This window comes from Sciurus vulgaris (genome assembly GCF_902686455.1).
Source record: "Sciurus vulgaris genome assembly, chromosome: 18".
Lineage (NCBI taxonomy): Eukaryota > Metazoa > Chordata > Mammalia > Rodentia > Sciuridae > Sciurus > Sciurus vulgaris.
The window spans coordinates 3,776,448-3,790,647 of record NC_136479.1 but is presented as its reverse complement, the minus strand read 5'-3'; the positions used below and the strand labels follow the sequence as shown (position 1 = coordinate 3,790,647).

Here is a 14,200-nt window from a genome sequence, read left to right as displayed (position 1 = left end):
GCCGAGCTTCCCCCTGAACTGCCCTGCCCACGTGAGAAGCCTTCGGAAGGCGGCCCTCAGCTGGATAAGCCTGTAACCTGCCAAAGCCCACACAGGCCCAGTCTCCACACTGCTCCCGAGGACAGCCATGGCTCTGGCCAGGTGGGGTTGATGGGACATGGACCAAGGCACTCACAGACAGAGGCGGCCAGTCAGAGACACAGGTGCTGGGGGCAGCAGGGAGGTGGTGAGGCAGCAGGCCCAGGAGCAGCAGGTGCTGGCCCAGGGCCACACTCAGGAGGCTGGGTCCTCACTGCTCACCGTGAGCAAGCCTCAACCCCAGCCTAAGCTCCCCTTCTACAAGGGGACAGAGACCAGGCCTAATGCAGAGGTTGTGACCTCTGGGACCCAGGACAGGAGGCTCACCCGGTGACGGGAGCTGAGTGCCGCCTCTGGTCAGGGCAGCAGGATGGCTTACAGTGGAAAGGAAAAGGAGTGGTGGGTGGCCAAGAGGACGGCACAGGACGAGGCTGGGCAGGGCTCTGCGGAAGCAGCTGCAGGCCAGGAGTGGACGTGATCACACACCCCAGCCCAGCCGGCGGGCAGTTCCTGGGAGTCTAGGCTCAGAGTCGGAGGGAGCTTCCTTCCCAGGCTCCTGCCTTGCTCCAGAGTGACCAGCCATGACACGAGGCTCCTCGGGGAGCCTGCTTCATGCATAGGAGCCACGGTCCCAGAGCTGCCCTGGTGGGAGGCCCTGACAAGGACTTGCCCACGAAAGAGGAGTTCAAGCATGGGCAGCTGTTCCTGTAGGTGGTGGAGCCAGAAAGCAGAGCTTGGTGGACACGGCCCTGCACCTGCCTCTGGGCTGGAATCCAATTGTGTGCTCAGCACCCTGGGGCTAAGGGGCCCTAGGCTCCGTGAAGCCTCCTCACGACCTGCATCATTCTGCAGCCCAAGTGTGGACAGCCGTGCAGGCTGGTGTCAGCTAAAATCCAACCACCGGGGAGGTGTAAGCAGTCGCCTTGGCCCTTCTCCTGCCTCCTGCTGGCCAACTAGAGCTTACAGGCACTGTGCATGCCCTCACAGACCCCTCATGGCCAGACTGGCCACACTGACCCCCCAGACACGCCCACTGCCCAGAGCTTGGCATACAGCTGGGGGTCACCTGCAAGACACTCGAAGCCTAGGACCAGGCACGATGGTGGGAGGACAGCCTGCTGCCATCTCCAAGGGTCTAAGGGAGACATTTAATTTTAACGCAAGAACAAGGGATCTTTCTCAGGGAACGCGGCCACCCAGGGAGGAAAAAGCCCAGGCGGTCGTCCCAGCAGGAATCAGGCTGGAGTTCTCAGGCTCAGCAGCCCTGGAGGGCGCCTCCGGATCCTATCCCACAGAAGCCCCCAGACGAGGGGGTCAGCAGGTCCCAGGCCAGATGGACACCGGGAAATAAGGCAAAGGGTTAGGAGGAAGCCCAAGAGGGGTGAGACAGGGAAACCGGCAGAGAAGCCGCTAGTCACAGCCCACAAAGGCCCTGAAGGAGACAGGAAATGCTGACGGGGAAAGATGTTCACAACATGACTTAGACACAAACACGGCGGAAGGGATACAGCGGTGCCACAGGCGCACTGTTCCAGGGCTGTGCAGGAGGCGCCCCGTCAGGCCTCCAGCCCCTCAGTCCCTGGGTCCCAGGGCGTGTTCCACAGAGAACAGGGCCCCAGCAGCCATTCCCAGTGCTCGCCATGGAGGGGAGGCATCTGAACAGGCCCAGGGCCCTGGCTGCCCAGCGTGGGCGGAGCCAGGAGAAGGGGTGGGGCTCTGCGCGAGGATTACCTCATCGTCCTTCCACTCGGAGAAGTCGATCTTGAAGGAAGGCAGGGAGAAGTGCTGGCTCACCCCTCTCTTGTAGTGGACGGTCTCAGACTGCAGAGGAGGGCTCTTGGGGCTGTACCTGAGCAGCAGAGGGCAGACTGCCAAGGAGCAGGGGCCACACCGCCCCCTCCTCCCACTGCACCCGGGGCCACCCGCTGGACTTCTAGGGCTCCCCCAAAGGCTGCCTGCCTCACTCTGCTCAATTTGCAGCTCTGCCCAGTCACACCTGGTGATAACTTCCAGAGCCCACACCTGCTTGACACCTTTGCCACCTTCCCAGACGCGGGACACCTGCCCACCGGGTTTTGGTTTCCTCACTGTTTTCTGAATGGACAAAGTTCAGAGCGCTCCTCCCCGCCCACCATGCCAACTCCTCCACCCAAAGTGGCCAGCATGTGGCTCTGGAGTCAACACACACTGGGCACACATGGGCACAGGACTCCCCTCAACATCCACCCACACACTGCCACTGTCAGGCACAAGGGGCCGAGTTCCCTGAGCCAGGCCACAGCTCCCCTTGGAGAGGCCGGGACACCAGGTGGTCCCCCGTCTTGCCACTCCCAGCACTGCTTCAAGCACCACCCTCCTGCATGAGGCTCAGCGCCACGTTGGAGGACACGCCAGGCAGACCCCCAGGAGAGCGCTCTGGGCCCCAGGGCACAGGCACTTCCAATCCTGGCACACTGCGGTCTCCCTCCCCTGGGCTCCTCTCTCATGCTCGCTGTCCGGGGTTCTGTGGGTCTCTGAGAAAAAGGACACTCCCGAGGGCTTGGAGGCTGGGGCCAGTGAGGGAGGGCGCTCCGCTGGGAGGTCTACCTGGGATGCAGTAGAGGGACTGCTCAGGTGGACCTGGGCCTTCTCTTTGGACTGTGGGACCCTGATCCCAATCCTTTATCTGAGTCTCGATTTCTTTGTCAGAAGGAGGGCCAGGGGTCAGGGAAGGTGCAGGACGGCCACCTGCCCTGCAACTCAGGACACAGCCGTCTGGCTGGCAGGTCTGTGCCCCCAGGCTTTGTCCTGGGATCTGGCTCTGCCCCCTGGAGCCAGTGTTCCAGGAGGGAAGCATGCCTTGTGCCAGGTCTCAGCAAGGAGGAGGGGGCGTTTCCACTGCCACCTGGCCCCCAGGGACACAGCTCAGGGAAGCTATGCGGTCACACCAGCCAGGCCTGGCTGGTCATCCTCTGCTTCCCCAGCTCTTGTAACAGAAGGACCCTCTCAAGCACGTTCACAGGATGTGACAGCACAGAGCCGGGAGGGTTGGGGAGCGTGGGGAGCTGGCCACTGCCCATACCAGGCCCATCTGACCTCCCCAGGCTCTGGGCTCCTCCACTGTGGTGGCTAAGCCCAGCGACAACTCAGGAGCCACACTTTCCAGGCCATCACAGTGCAGCCCCACACAGGGCACCAGGGCCCCGAGCGCCACGCTGGCTCAGGTTGCAGCAGGTCACCAAGAATGCCCCAGGGCTCATGGGGTGTGAGGAAGGGACAGGGAGCTGGCACTGCCATCCAGATACTCCTGCACCTCCAAATTCCCTGCCTACGCTAAGTATGTCCTCAGACATTTCTGTCACTAAAAAAGTAACCAAGTGTTGGGGTCAAAGTGGAGCCTCAAGGTAAAAGGTCTAGAAAAAGGCACCTCTTCCCCCTGGAGGGTTGCCCAGGGAGGCTACTGGCTGCCCCGGAGCCCAGGCCCCGAGTCCCTGGGGAAGGACGGGCATCCAGGGCCTCAGATGATAGAGTGCTCCCTGCCACCAGCTCACCACAGGCTACTATGGCACCCGTGAGCTACGTGAGCCCCAGCACTTAGTGAGGCCCTAAGCAACCCTGTCTCCAAATAAACCACAGAGAGCTGGGGCTGGGGCTCGGGGGTGTTCAACCCCAGAACGCTCCCCCCTTGGAACCTCCTGTGACACAGGGCCTTGGTTCTAAGGAGGGACTCTGGTGGGCTCCTGGAGGTGGCTGACTAGAAAGAACAAGCCTGACCAGGGCCTGGACCTTCAGTCCCCACTCAAGAACGGAGAGAGACGGACTCCTGTGCTCATTAGTAACCAGTGAGGCCTCTACGCGCCAGACCCAAGGCAGGGCTGGGGCCAAGTGCAGGGGTGCAGCGTGCCTAGCCTGCCAAAGGAAGAGAGAAAGCAAAACAAAACCAAGTGCCGAGAGCACAGGGGCTGCCCGCGGGTTTCCCTGTGGTGGTGACAGAGACGAGGCTCACGGGTGGGAGCCCGGGACTCACAGCGCCGTGCCGTTCAGGAACTCCTCCGCCGCCTGGCAGTAGATGGTGATGGCCACGCGGGCGTCGGCATCGAAGGTGAACTCCAGGCCGTACAGCAGGCGGGGTGTCCCGCCACCCTCGGTGGGGCTGTCGGCGTCCTCTTTGTACCTACCCAAGGGGCAGAGGGAGGGACCGCAGGGTCAGCTGCTTGGACACGTCTGCTCTTGCTGCACATGCGGAGGCTGCCCCCGTTGGGACACCAAGACCCAACAACCAGGCTCTGCTTCCCTTTCTTCCTGCCCCAGAGACAGGGGTGCACCCTCTTGGCTTAGAGATAGCCCAGACACCTGGGGTCCCTGGACCTCGAGCAGTGTCCGGGCCACAGGCCCCAGGTGCCAGCAGGCAGGACAATGGCTTACCTCACCAGCCGGAGGGAGTCTTTGCGTATGTTCACCAGGCTCCTCAGAGTCTTCACTGGCTCATGGGGGGCAGGAGTGACATAGGGAAACTAGGAGGGAAAACCCACAGTAATCCCAGGTGACTCCCTGGGAAAGGCACAGGACAGGAGCGGGGGTCCCAGTGCAGACAGGCAGTCCTGGGCGTGCTACTCATGTCACTCCCGTTTACACTGAAGGAAACCACAGCCACACAGGCAGCACATGGGCTAAGTCGGTAACTCGACCTGGTCAGAGGGATCCCCAGGGGAAGCCGCCACACCTGGGCTCTCAGGCTTCACTCCTGCAGGACACGAAGGCAGCAGACCCACCCACCACCCCTGAGCACGGGTGAGGGCACACAGCCACACAGGAGCACAGGCGAAGCCGGCACACACATGGCTCTGTGCCACCTCTCATAGCTGCAGGAGAATCCACAGTGGTTTCAACCTACAGGAGGCCTGCATGAGCCAGGCCTGGGCAGAGGCCAAGGCTACAGACACACAGAGACAAGGTCCTGTTGTGCCTGCTGGTCCCATAGGTAGGAGGGGCAGCACCCAGCCCAAGTCTTCACCCAAAGGCATCCATGGGTCAAGGTTTCACGTCACCCAGATGCTGTGTCTAAAACAGCCTGGAGAGCCCTGATTGGGAGGAGGCACGCAGGCCCAAGGGATGCCCAGGATGCGGCGGCCTTAGGGTTCAGCATCTTGCCTGGCCTCTCTCCATCATTTAAAAACTAAGACTCAGCTGGGTCCAGTGGTGCACCTGTAATCCCAGCAGCTGGGCAGGCTGGGGAGGCTGAGGTAGGAGGATTGCAAGCTAAAGGTCAGCCTCAGCAATTTTGTAAGGCCCTAAGCAACTTAGCAAGACCCTGTCTCAAAATTAAAAAATAAAATAATAATGTCTGCTGGTCCCTCAGGGACCCACCCGGCTGGCTGTCTGGCCTCCTGGGGCAGTGCAGGGATGCAGCCCATCATCTCTGCCCCACTTCACTCAGATGCAGCCTCACCAGGAACTCTGCCCACTTAGGGTGACTGAGTGCTTTCTCATCCTCACAGCGGGGCTCCCACCCCATGGCCACCCGAGCCAGTCCCAGTGGGACCTACCTGCACTGGGCGGCTGCCCAGGAAGTTCAAATCCATGTTCTCTCCAAAGAGGTAACCCTCAGGATGGGGGGTGTCGAATTTCTCACCTCCCATGAAGAAGTGTGAGGCAAAGTAGTTTCCTGTTTAAAAAAGGAACTAGAGTTGCAGGTTCTGAGGCTCAAGAAACCTGGCCCTCAAGGACAGTCCATCCTAGAGAAGCCGGCCTGTGCCTGGCCCAGAGCTGTCCCTCTGGCCCCACCCCTTCCAAGGTGCCCACCAGCCTCTGACGTGGCCAGTTTCAACACACTGGGGATGTGGGTAAGTGGTAAAGTACCCCTGGGTTCAAGCCCCACTACCAAAAATAAATAAATAACTAAATAAATAGGCTTGCAGTCTCCACCCTGAATCCACTTGGTGAGCACTCTCCCTCCACTCACACCCCAGCTCTGCCCCAGGTTCTGAGGGCCAAGACCCCCAGGGGCTCCAAAGTTAGGGTAGTTTTAGGCTTTCTGCTCTTCAGCAGAACAAATGCTACAAACTCTCATCTCTGGATCAAGAGGCAACAGGCAATTGCTACTTCTTGTTTGCTTTACTCTATTTTGTGAATTTTCTACCTGTAACATACACTACTTGCAACCAACAAATTATTTTTAAAAGATGTAAGACTGGCACAGGAGGTTTGTTGGCAGTAGTTACAATATCACAGAAGCCACAGTCCAGGAGAGAAGGATGAAGATCATCTGAAGGTCAAAGCACAAGACACTGAACTCTACAAAGGTGGACCCAATGCTGCCAGCGCACATGCCATCCTTTCGCCTGGTGCACTGCAGCTGTGGGTACTGATGGGATCTGCTGCTACACATGCCTATGTGCCACAATATAATATAGCCACCATCCCACCCCAGGGGCAGGGTGTAGCTCCATGGTAGAGCACTTGCCTAGCGTGCATGAGGCCCTGGGTTCAATCCTCAACGCCACATAAATAAATAAAATAAATAAAAAAAATAAAATAAAATAGTTGTAGATTGTGTCCATCTACAACTAAAAATTTTTTAAAAAATGACGCCCCAGCACATCCCCCTCCTTGCCACCTCCCCCCGTCCCTTTCCTCTTCTGATTCCCGGTTGATTCTCCTGAGATCCCCACCCCAACCCCTCGTTTCCTTTCTCCTCTCTAGCTTCCACATGAGAGAAAACAGATGAGCCTTGACCTTCTAAGTTCAACTTATTTTTTGAAATACTTTTTAATTGGCAACGGACCTTTATTTATTTATAGGCAGTGCTGAGAATCGAACCCCCCCAGTGACTCCCACGAACTAGGCAAGCGCTCTGCCACAGCCACAGCCACAACCCCAGCCCCCGAGACCCAAGTTCAACTTATACCGCTTAACATGATGGTCTCTAATTCCATCCATTTTCCTGCAAATGACATATTTCATTTTTTCTCTATGGCTGAATAAAACTTCATTGTTTCTGTGCCTGTGTGGATATACAGTTTTTTTGTTTTTTTGTGTACCAGGATTGAAACCAAGGGCACTTAGCCACTGAGCCACATCCCTGGCCCTTTTTATTTTTTGAGACAGGGTCTCATTAGGTTGATTACAGCCTCACTAAATTGTTGAGGCTGGCTTTGAACCTGCGATCCTCCTGCCTCAGCCTCCAGAGCCACTGGGATTACAAGCATGCACCACCACGCCTGGCTATACCACATTCTCTTTATCCATTCACCTACTAATGGACACCTAGGTTGCTTCCGTAGTTTGGCTACTGTGAATTGTGCTGTGATAAACATGGGTGTACCTGTATTACTGTAGTAAGAAGACTTTAATTCTGAGGAGTGTACAGCTGGGTCTTATGGTGGTTCCATGCTTTTTTTTTTTTCTTTTTTGCAGTGCTGGGGATTGAATGGAGGACTTTGAGCAAGTTAGGCAAGTGTCCTACCACTGAGCCATATCCCCAGCCCCTCTCCATGCCAAGTCTCTTTTGAGGTGCCTCCTTATTTCCAAAGTGGTTGTTATGACTTGGATGTGAGGTGTCCCCCAAAAGCTCACGTGTGAGACAGTGCAAGAAGGTTCAGAGAAATTGGGTTCTGAGAGTCTTAAACTAATCAGTGAATTAATCCCTGATGGGATTAACTGAGTGGTAACTGGAGGCAGGTGGGGTGTGGCTGGAGGAGGTTGGAATTGGGGCATGGATTTGGGGTGTACATATTTATATCTGGAGAGTGGAGTCTCTCAGCTTCCTGATCACCTGATGAAAGCTGCTTCCCTCAACACCCTCTCCCACCATGAGGTTCTGCCTCACCTTGAGCCCCGAGGACTGGAGTCGCCTTCTATGGACTAAAATCTCTGAAACCGTGAGCCCTCAAATAAACTTTTCCTCCTTTAAAATTGTTCTGGTCAGATCACTTAGTCACAGCTGCAAAATAGCTGACTAGAACAGCAGTTATACTAGTGAACAGTCCCACCAACAGTGTGAAAGTGTTCCTTTTTCTCCACATCTTCTCCAGCATTTGTTATTTATATTCTTGATGACTGCCATTCTGACTGGTGAGATGAAATCTCAGTAGTTTTGATTTGCGACTGATTATCAAAACCTTGTTCATTCTCATTACTTGTTTATTTATTTATTTATTTATTTATTTTTGCGGTGCTGGGGATCGAACCCAGGGCCTTGTGCATGCAAGGCAAACACTCTACCAACTGATATCTCCCCAGCCCTCATTACTTGTTTATTGGATCAAGGTTTCTTTACATAAAGAATAGTGCTAGCTGGGAACAGTGGCCCATGCCTTTAATCCCAGTTACCTAGGAGGCTGAGGTAGGAAGAAGTCAGCCTGGGCAATTTGGAGAGATTCCTTCTCACCGTGAGAAACAAAAAAGGCTGGGTGCGTAGCTGGGTGGCAGAGCTCCTGCTTTGGCAGTGCGAGGACCTGGCTCAATCCTGGTACAGCAGCAAGAAGAAAAGGAGCTAGAATTGACGCTGAAATGGGTGCTGTCTCAGCATCAGGTCGTGTTTAATTGTCAGAACATGAACGAACTGAATCAACAGGGCGGGGGTGGGTAGCCCAACCACTTCAGAAACATTTTCAACGTATTTTGGTATTTCTGCCTATTATTGGTAAAAACGGTAGCATTTATGTTGATCAGTTGGGAATCTGTCACAGCCATTTAAACTATGTGAAAAATTCTCTCAAAGCATTATAGATATGAATTTTTTCAGGTTCTAATTACAACTTAAGTACATATTTGGGTTGCAGACATGCACAGCATAATCAACGAGACTTTCAAGCATTTAAAAAAAAAAAAAAAAAAAAAAAAGAGCCAAGTCCCGTCCCATCCTCATCAAAAGGGAAGTGCACGGTGGCAGTGGCCGAGCCAGGACTCCGCGTGTCCAGGGCTGGGATGGGACAGCACAGGCCTGCAGCTGCTGACACAGACGGGGAAGGGAACACGCACCACGGGGGTCCTGGAGCTCACATGGGGACACCCGCACGGGGCCCCCAAGGCCAGGAAGGCATGATGGGCGTCAGGGAGATGCCAGCCCTGTTTTTCCTCAAGAGAGGATGAAACAAATGAGCAGTGCTGACCGTGAGTCCCAAGCGAAGGAGTCTGCACTGTTGTGTGTGTGTGTCCTCACTTGCCAGGGCTGGGGGCCACCCAGGACCTCACACTCACTCGGCAGTGCGCCACCACCAGGCGCATCCCAAGCCCTTTCTGAACAGGATCTTGCTATGCTGCTGAGGCTGCCCTCAAGCTTACGATCCTCCCGCCTCAGCCCCTGCGGTCACTGGGGTTACAGGCGTGCACCCGTGCCCAGCTTATATTTCATATACTATTTTTAAATTTCTTTTTAGTTACACATGGCTGTAGAGTATATTTTGACATATCACACACACATGGAGTATAACTTCTCATTCTTGAGATTGTTCACAATGTGGAGTTACACGGGTCGTGTAGCCATATATGAACACAGGAAAGATGTCTGGTTCCTTCTACTGTCTTTCCCACTCCCATCTCCCCTCCTTTCCCCCGTTCCTCCCTGTCTAATTCAGTGAACTTCCCCTTCTGCCCCCTCCATTGTGAGTCAGCATCCGCTTTGATGTTTTGGGATTGGCTTATTTCACTTAGCAAGACAGTCTCCAGTTCCATTCATTTACCAGCAAATGCCATAATTTCATTCTTCTTTATGGCTGAGTAGTATTCCACTGTGTATATGTACCACTGCCCACAGTTTTTTAAAAGAGAATTTCTGAGGAAGGAATGTGTGCACTGGGGAAACTGGTAGCAGTTCCTGGAAGGATCAGTATGTATGTACAAGTATAAACAGGTGCACATGATTGTTGCACCTGCATGTATGGTGTACATGTCTGCATGTGCATTGTGCTTGCATGTGTGTGTGTGTGTCCATGTGCACGCTCATGTTTCAGGGCCAAGAGAAGGAGGCAGAGCTGTCAGGGGGGAGGGAGAAAAAAGAAAAGGAGGTGAGAAACAAGAAGACATGACAGATGCCTAAGGCCACGTGCACTGGCTCCCCAAGCCTGCTGGGGTGGGCGTAAGCCCAGTCTCCCCTGCAGCCACTTCCCACTCAGGAAATTGAGTGCAGAAGTCTGAGCTGGGGCCCAAGCCTGTGCCCTCTGGTAGTGCCACTGCCACTCACAACGGCAGCTGTTCACACACAAAGAGCCACATGAAGGCCTTTCCTATGAGAAGGGCTGAAAACCCTTCCCTGGCCACGTAAGGGGTCCTAGAAAGCCCGCTCCAGGGCAAGCACTCCAGGAGCCTCAGAGCCTGGGACGGTCCTCAAACACCACGCCGGGACAACTCATTCGCTCCGGTCTCCCTCTTCACTGTCACCGGTCAAGCAAGACTCCAGCTCAGATGGTTCATCTCTCTGCCTGAAGATGCAGACTCTGCTCCTATCCACAGGTGACCAGGTGACCTGGACAATGGGGGTAAAGACCAAGCACTCCTTCACACGCGTACCTCAGAAGGGACAATAAAAGTGCCAATCATCTTTACAGATGGCTGTGGGGGCGCAGGCATGGCCAGTGGAGGGGAAGGCACGGTCCCACACAGGCCCAAGGGAGCCAAGCACACCCTGGGGTTCCTGCTGCCCCGCCACTCAGGCATGTCTGCCAGGTACCTGTGTGCACTGATCAGCTTCACAACAGGAAGAGACACTACGGCACTCAGGAACAACCTGCCGAGGGAGGGCCAGGGCAGGAACAGCACAGGGGGTGTGGTGGCCTCCGCCTGCAGTCCCAGCCCCTCAGGCTGACACAGGAGGATAGCTTGAGCCCAAGAGTTTGAGACCAGCTGGGTGACATGATGGACCCATCCCAATTTAAAAAAAAAAAAAAAAAAAAAAAAAAAAGGCCACACTGGACAGCTGAACAGAAGGGTCCACACAAACCTCTGCCAGGGCATCCCGGAGGAGGGCGGGGAGGGGTGGGGAGCATAAAACAGGGCCCACACCTCCCGAGCCCTCCGCACCAACCCTCCACTACCCAGTTTTCATTATATCCACTTCACCAGAGACCAGAGTGTGGGACCCACCAAGTCAGAGGTTCCTGGTCTGGACCCTTGAGGACCATTTGTACCCAAGCCCAGCTGGGACACCCCAACAGCCACAGGGCAGCAGACCCCAAAGGTCCACTACTTCAGAAAGGCCTTCCCTGGCTATGCCCACTACAGACCCAACTGCTCATCTTCCTGAGAGCAAGGCGGCCACTGTGCATCTTGGTGCCAGGATTCACTGGTCCTGAGGCCCAAGAACCACCTACCCAGAATGCAGTTTCCAAGTGTCTGACTCAACTTGGGGCCACATGCTGGCTGTGCCTGCCCCTAAAGGCCAGGTACCCTCTGCCCCCAGTGCTGGTCCCTGCCTCGGGCACTAGCCAGAGCGGCACTCGGCCTCCCCTGCTACTGCTGCCTTAGGACTCCAGGGGAAGCAACCTGACCAGCTGCAGGCCATCTGCACAGTCCCTGTCAAATCCTCCCGCCCTGACCAGCACCTCGCACGGCCTCTCCTTTCCCCGAGTAGTTGTTGGCTACAGTCTGTCCTCCCTCTGTCCGAGACCAGGCACCACTTACAAGTGGCCACAGTCCTGCACCCTGTGACTACCAGGCCCCACCCAGGAAGAGCAGGACACATGTGAGGGAAGGTGGATGACACCATGAATCCTGGGCACAGCAGGGGCAAGTGACCCACTCAGGCCACAGACGAGAGGTGGCATCTTTGCTGGAACTCCCTGTGTTTTCAACCACGCCAGGCAAACCATGTCATTATCAGAGATGCCCAGGGCACCTCCCAAAGAAACACCCTGGGTCAGATGATGCGGCTGGGCTGCCGAGTCAGGCTCCCACATGCGGAAAGAGCAGGACAGGCCAGCAGCTCAGCAGCCCGGGGTTCACTGGCTCCACCTGCTGGAAATTCTTCTCGCTTTCTACTAGGATGGTGTTCCCAGTCACCAGGCGCAGCATCGCCAAGTCGCAGACTCAGCCAGAGCCACCAAACCTAGCTGGGCCTGGACTGTGTGGTCAGAACATCACAGGTCCTGGAAGCGCTGCTCTCAGGAATGTCCCCGCCCACACCAGGCCCACAGCAACCCACAGCCCCAGGCCAGGATGGCAGTCTCCACAGCCTCAGGCCTGGTCAGTAGCCCCACAGCCTCAGGCCAGGACGGCAGCCCCACAGGCTGTGGTGTACCAGGGGTTCTGACCTGGCTTTAGTCACCCCACTTAAGGAACCCCAGGCTGAGTCCACCTGTGTGCACAAGAGCACTCTTCTGCTTGCCACCCTGCCCTCGCCCCACCGCAATCCAGCTGGGTGACTCTGGGCCTGCCATGTAACCTCTCTAGCCTCACTGTCCCTGTCTGCAACAGGGAAGAGAGTCACTGGCAGGAATCAGGGAAGTCAACACTGGCTGGAGCCTTGAACCCCACCTGCAGAGGAGACCCCTGTAGGCCACGGTGCTACCGTGCGAGGAGGAGCACTGCCCTGCCTGAGCTGGGGACAACGTGACCAAGTAAGACTCATTCACACATCTGCATGAGCTGTGGCACCTATTCTGGGGAGCAGAGAGCTGTCCTCCCCAGTCCAGGCAGTGCCTTTCAGCAAACAACTTCCGTCACTCCCACAGGGAGCCCCAAGTGCCAGGGCCAGGAGGCGGCAGAGAGCGGAAGAGCTGGGCAGCCGCAGGGGCAGCTGGCAAGGGGAACAATCCTACAGTCATAGACCCTGCGCTGAGCCAGGCAAGGCAGGGCAGGAGGAGGTGACCAAACACCACCCTCCATTTCACAAAACCACCCAGACAAAAGAAGCTGGAAGGCTGCAATGAACACAGCACAGGAAGCAAGCTGAATGTGACCCTGACAGGGCCAGGCAGGCGGCCACACTTGGTTTGGAGGTTGTACAGGCAGAAGTCACCACCCAGGGTCAACCAGGAAATGCAGGACATTTCCCAGAAAACTTTTGGGCCCCATGAAAAACAAAAGCCAGCTGGGCCAGGGCCAAGCCACACCCTGCTGACTGCCATGGACAGGCACAATCAAACCCAGAAGGGGTCCGGGGAAACAGGTTACCCTGGGCTTTCGTTGGGAAGCTGGGTCTATGGCAAGCAAGTGACTGGCCAAGGTCACAGACAAAGCTTCTGGCTCAGCTGGGACCAAAGTCCAGCCTCAGACCAAAGCCAGGGCTCTCCTCACCACACTGACCAGCTGCTCCAAGGTGTGACATGCAAGTCCCTGAAAGGATTCCAGGCTGATCTCCAGCTCACAGCATCCTGGTGGCAGGGTGTGTTGAAAACAAGGTGGCCCCCAAGCCAGGAAGACAACAAGCTCACTCCCGCACACATCCCGAAACAAAGCCTGCCTCCCTGGCAGGAGGGCCCTCACTGCCAGTTTCCAAGCACAGGACCACTGGCCCATCCGTGTCTGGCTAGCCTCCTCCTGAGGGTTCCAGAGCTCTCACCGCCTGGACTTGGATTCTCCAGAGGGCAGGACGGTGCAGCAAAACTCAGGTACTAGATGGCAGTGGCCACTACTGAGGCCTCCAGCTCAGCTGTGACCAGGCCCAGGAATGCCACTGCAGACCCAGTGCCGGGTCAAGCAGAGCACCTGTGGATAAACTGGGTTTGATAAATGAGGGACACTCACATCTTACTGCAAGCCCAGCACCCTACCTCAAAACAAAAACAAAAGGGGCTAGGGCTGTAGCTCAGAGGTAGAACACTTGCCTCCCACATGTGAGGCACCGGGTTTGATCCCCAGCACCAAATAAAAATAAATAAATAAAAAACAAAGATTTCATTCTCCCCTCCAAAATACATTAAGGCGGGGGGGGGGGGGGATACAGCTTAGTGGTAGAGCATTATGTGCATGAGGCCCTGGGTGGAAACCACAGTACCCTCTCCCCCTCCACCAAAAAAATGACCTCTGAACACAGCTTCGTAGTCTTGACCAGTCCAGCAAGAAAACAGGAGGGGAGAGGAGCCCTCCTGGGAGACAAAAACTGGCTTCCTGGGGCGGGTCTTGCCTTGTTGTGCTTGTCTGGCTCAGGAGACCCCCCGCCTCAGCATCTGGAGAAGCTGGAATTACACGCACGCACCACCACACC

The 14,200-nt window shown here is 55.9% G+C and overlaps 1 protein-coding gene across 3 annotated transcripts in view; it reads right to left on the bottom strand.

Annotated features, from left to right (window-relative positions):
* Nucleotides 1-14,200, bottom strand: part of MGRN1 (mahogunin ring finger 1) — a 37,188-nt gene that overhangs the window by 17,519 nt on the left and 5,469 nt on the right. For all 3 annotated transcript variants that reach the window (XM_079121386.1, XM_079121387.1, XM_079121388.1), the window contains exons 2-5: nucleotides 5,604-5,722; nucleotides 4,483-4,571; nucleotides 4,085-4,231; nucleotides 1,810-1,927 (exon numbers count right to left, since the gene is read on the bottom strand). In XM_079121386.1, the coding sequence (XP_078977512.1) occupies nucleotides 1,810-1,927; nucleotides 4,085-4,231; nucleotides 4,483-4,571; nucleotides 5,604-5,722 (473 nt within the window). The remainder of the gene's footprint in view (nucleotides 1-1,809; nucleotides 1,928-4,084; nucleotides 4,232-4,482; nucleotides 4,572-5,603; nucleotides 5,723-14,200) is intronic.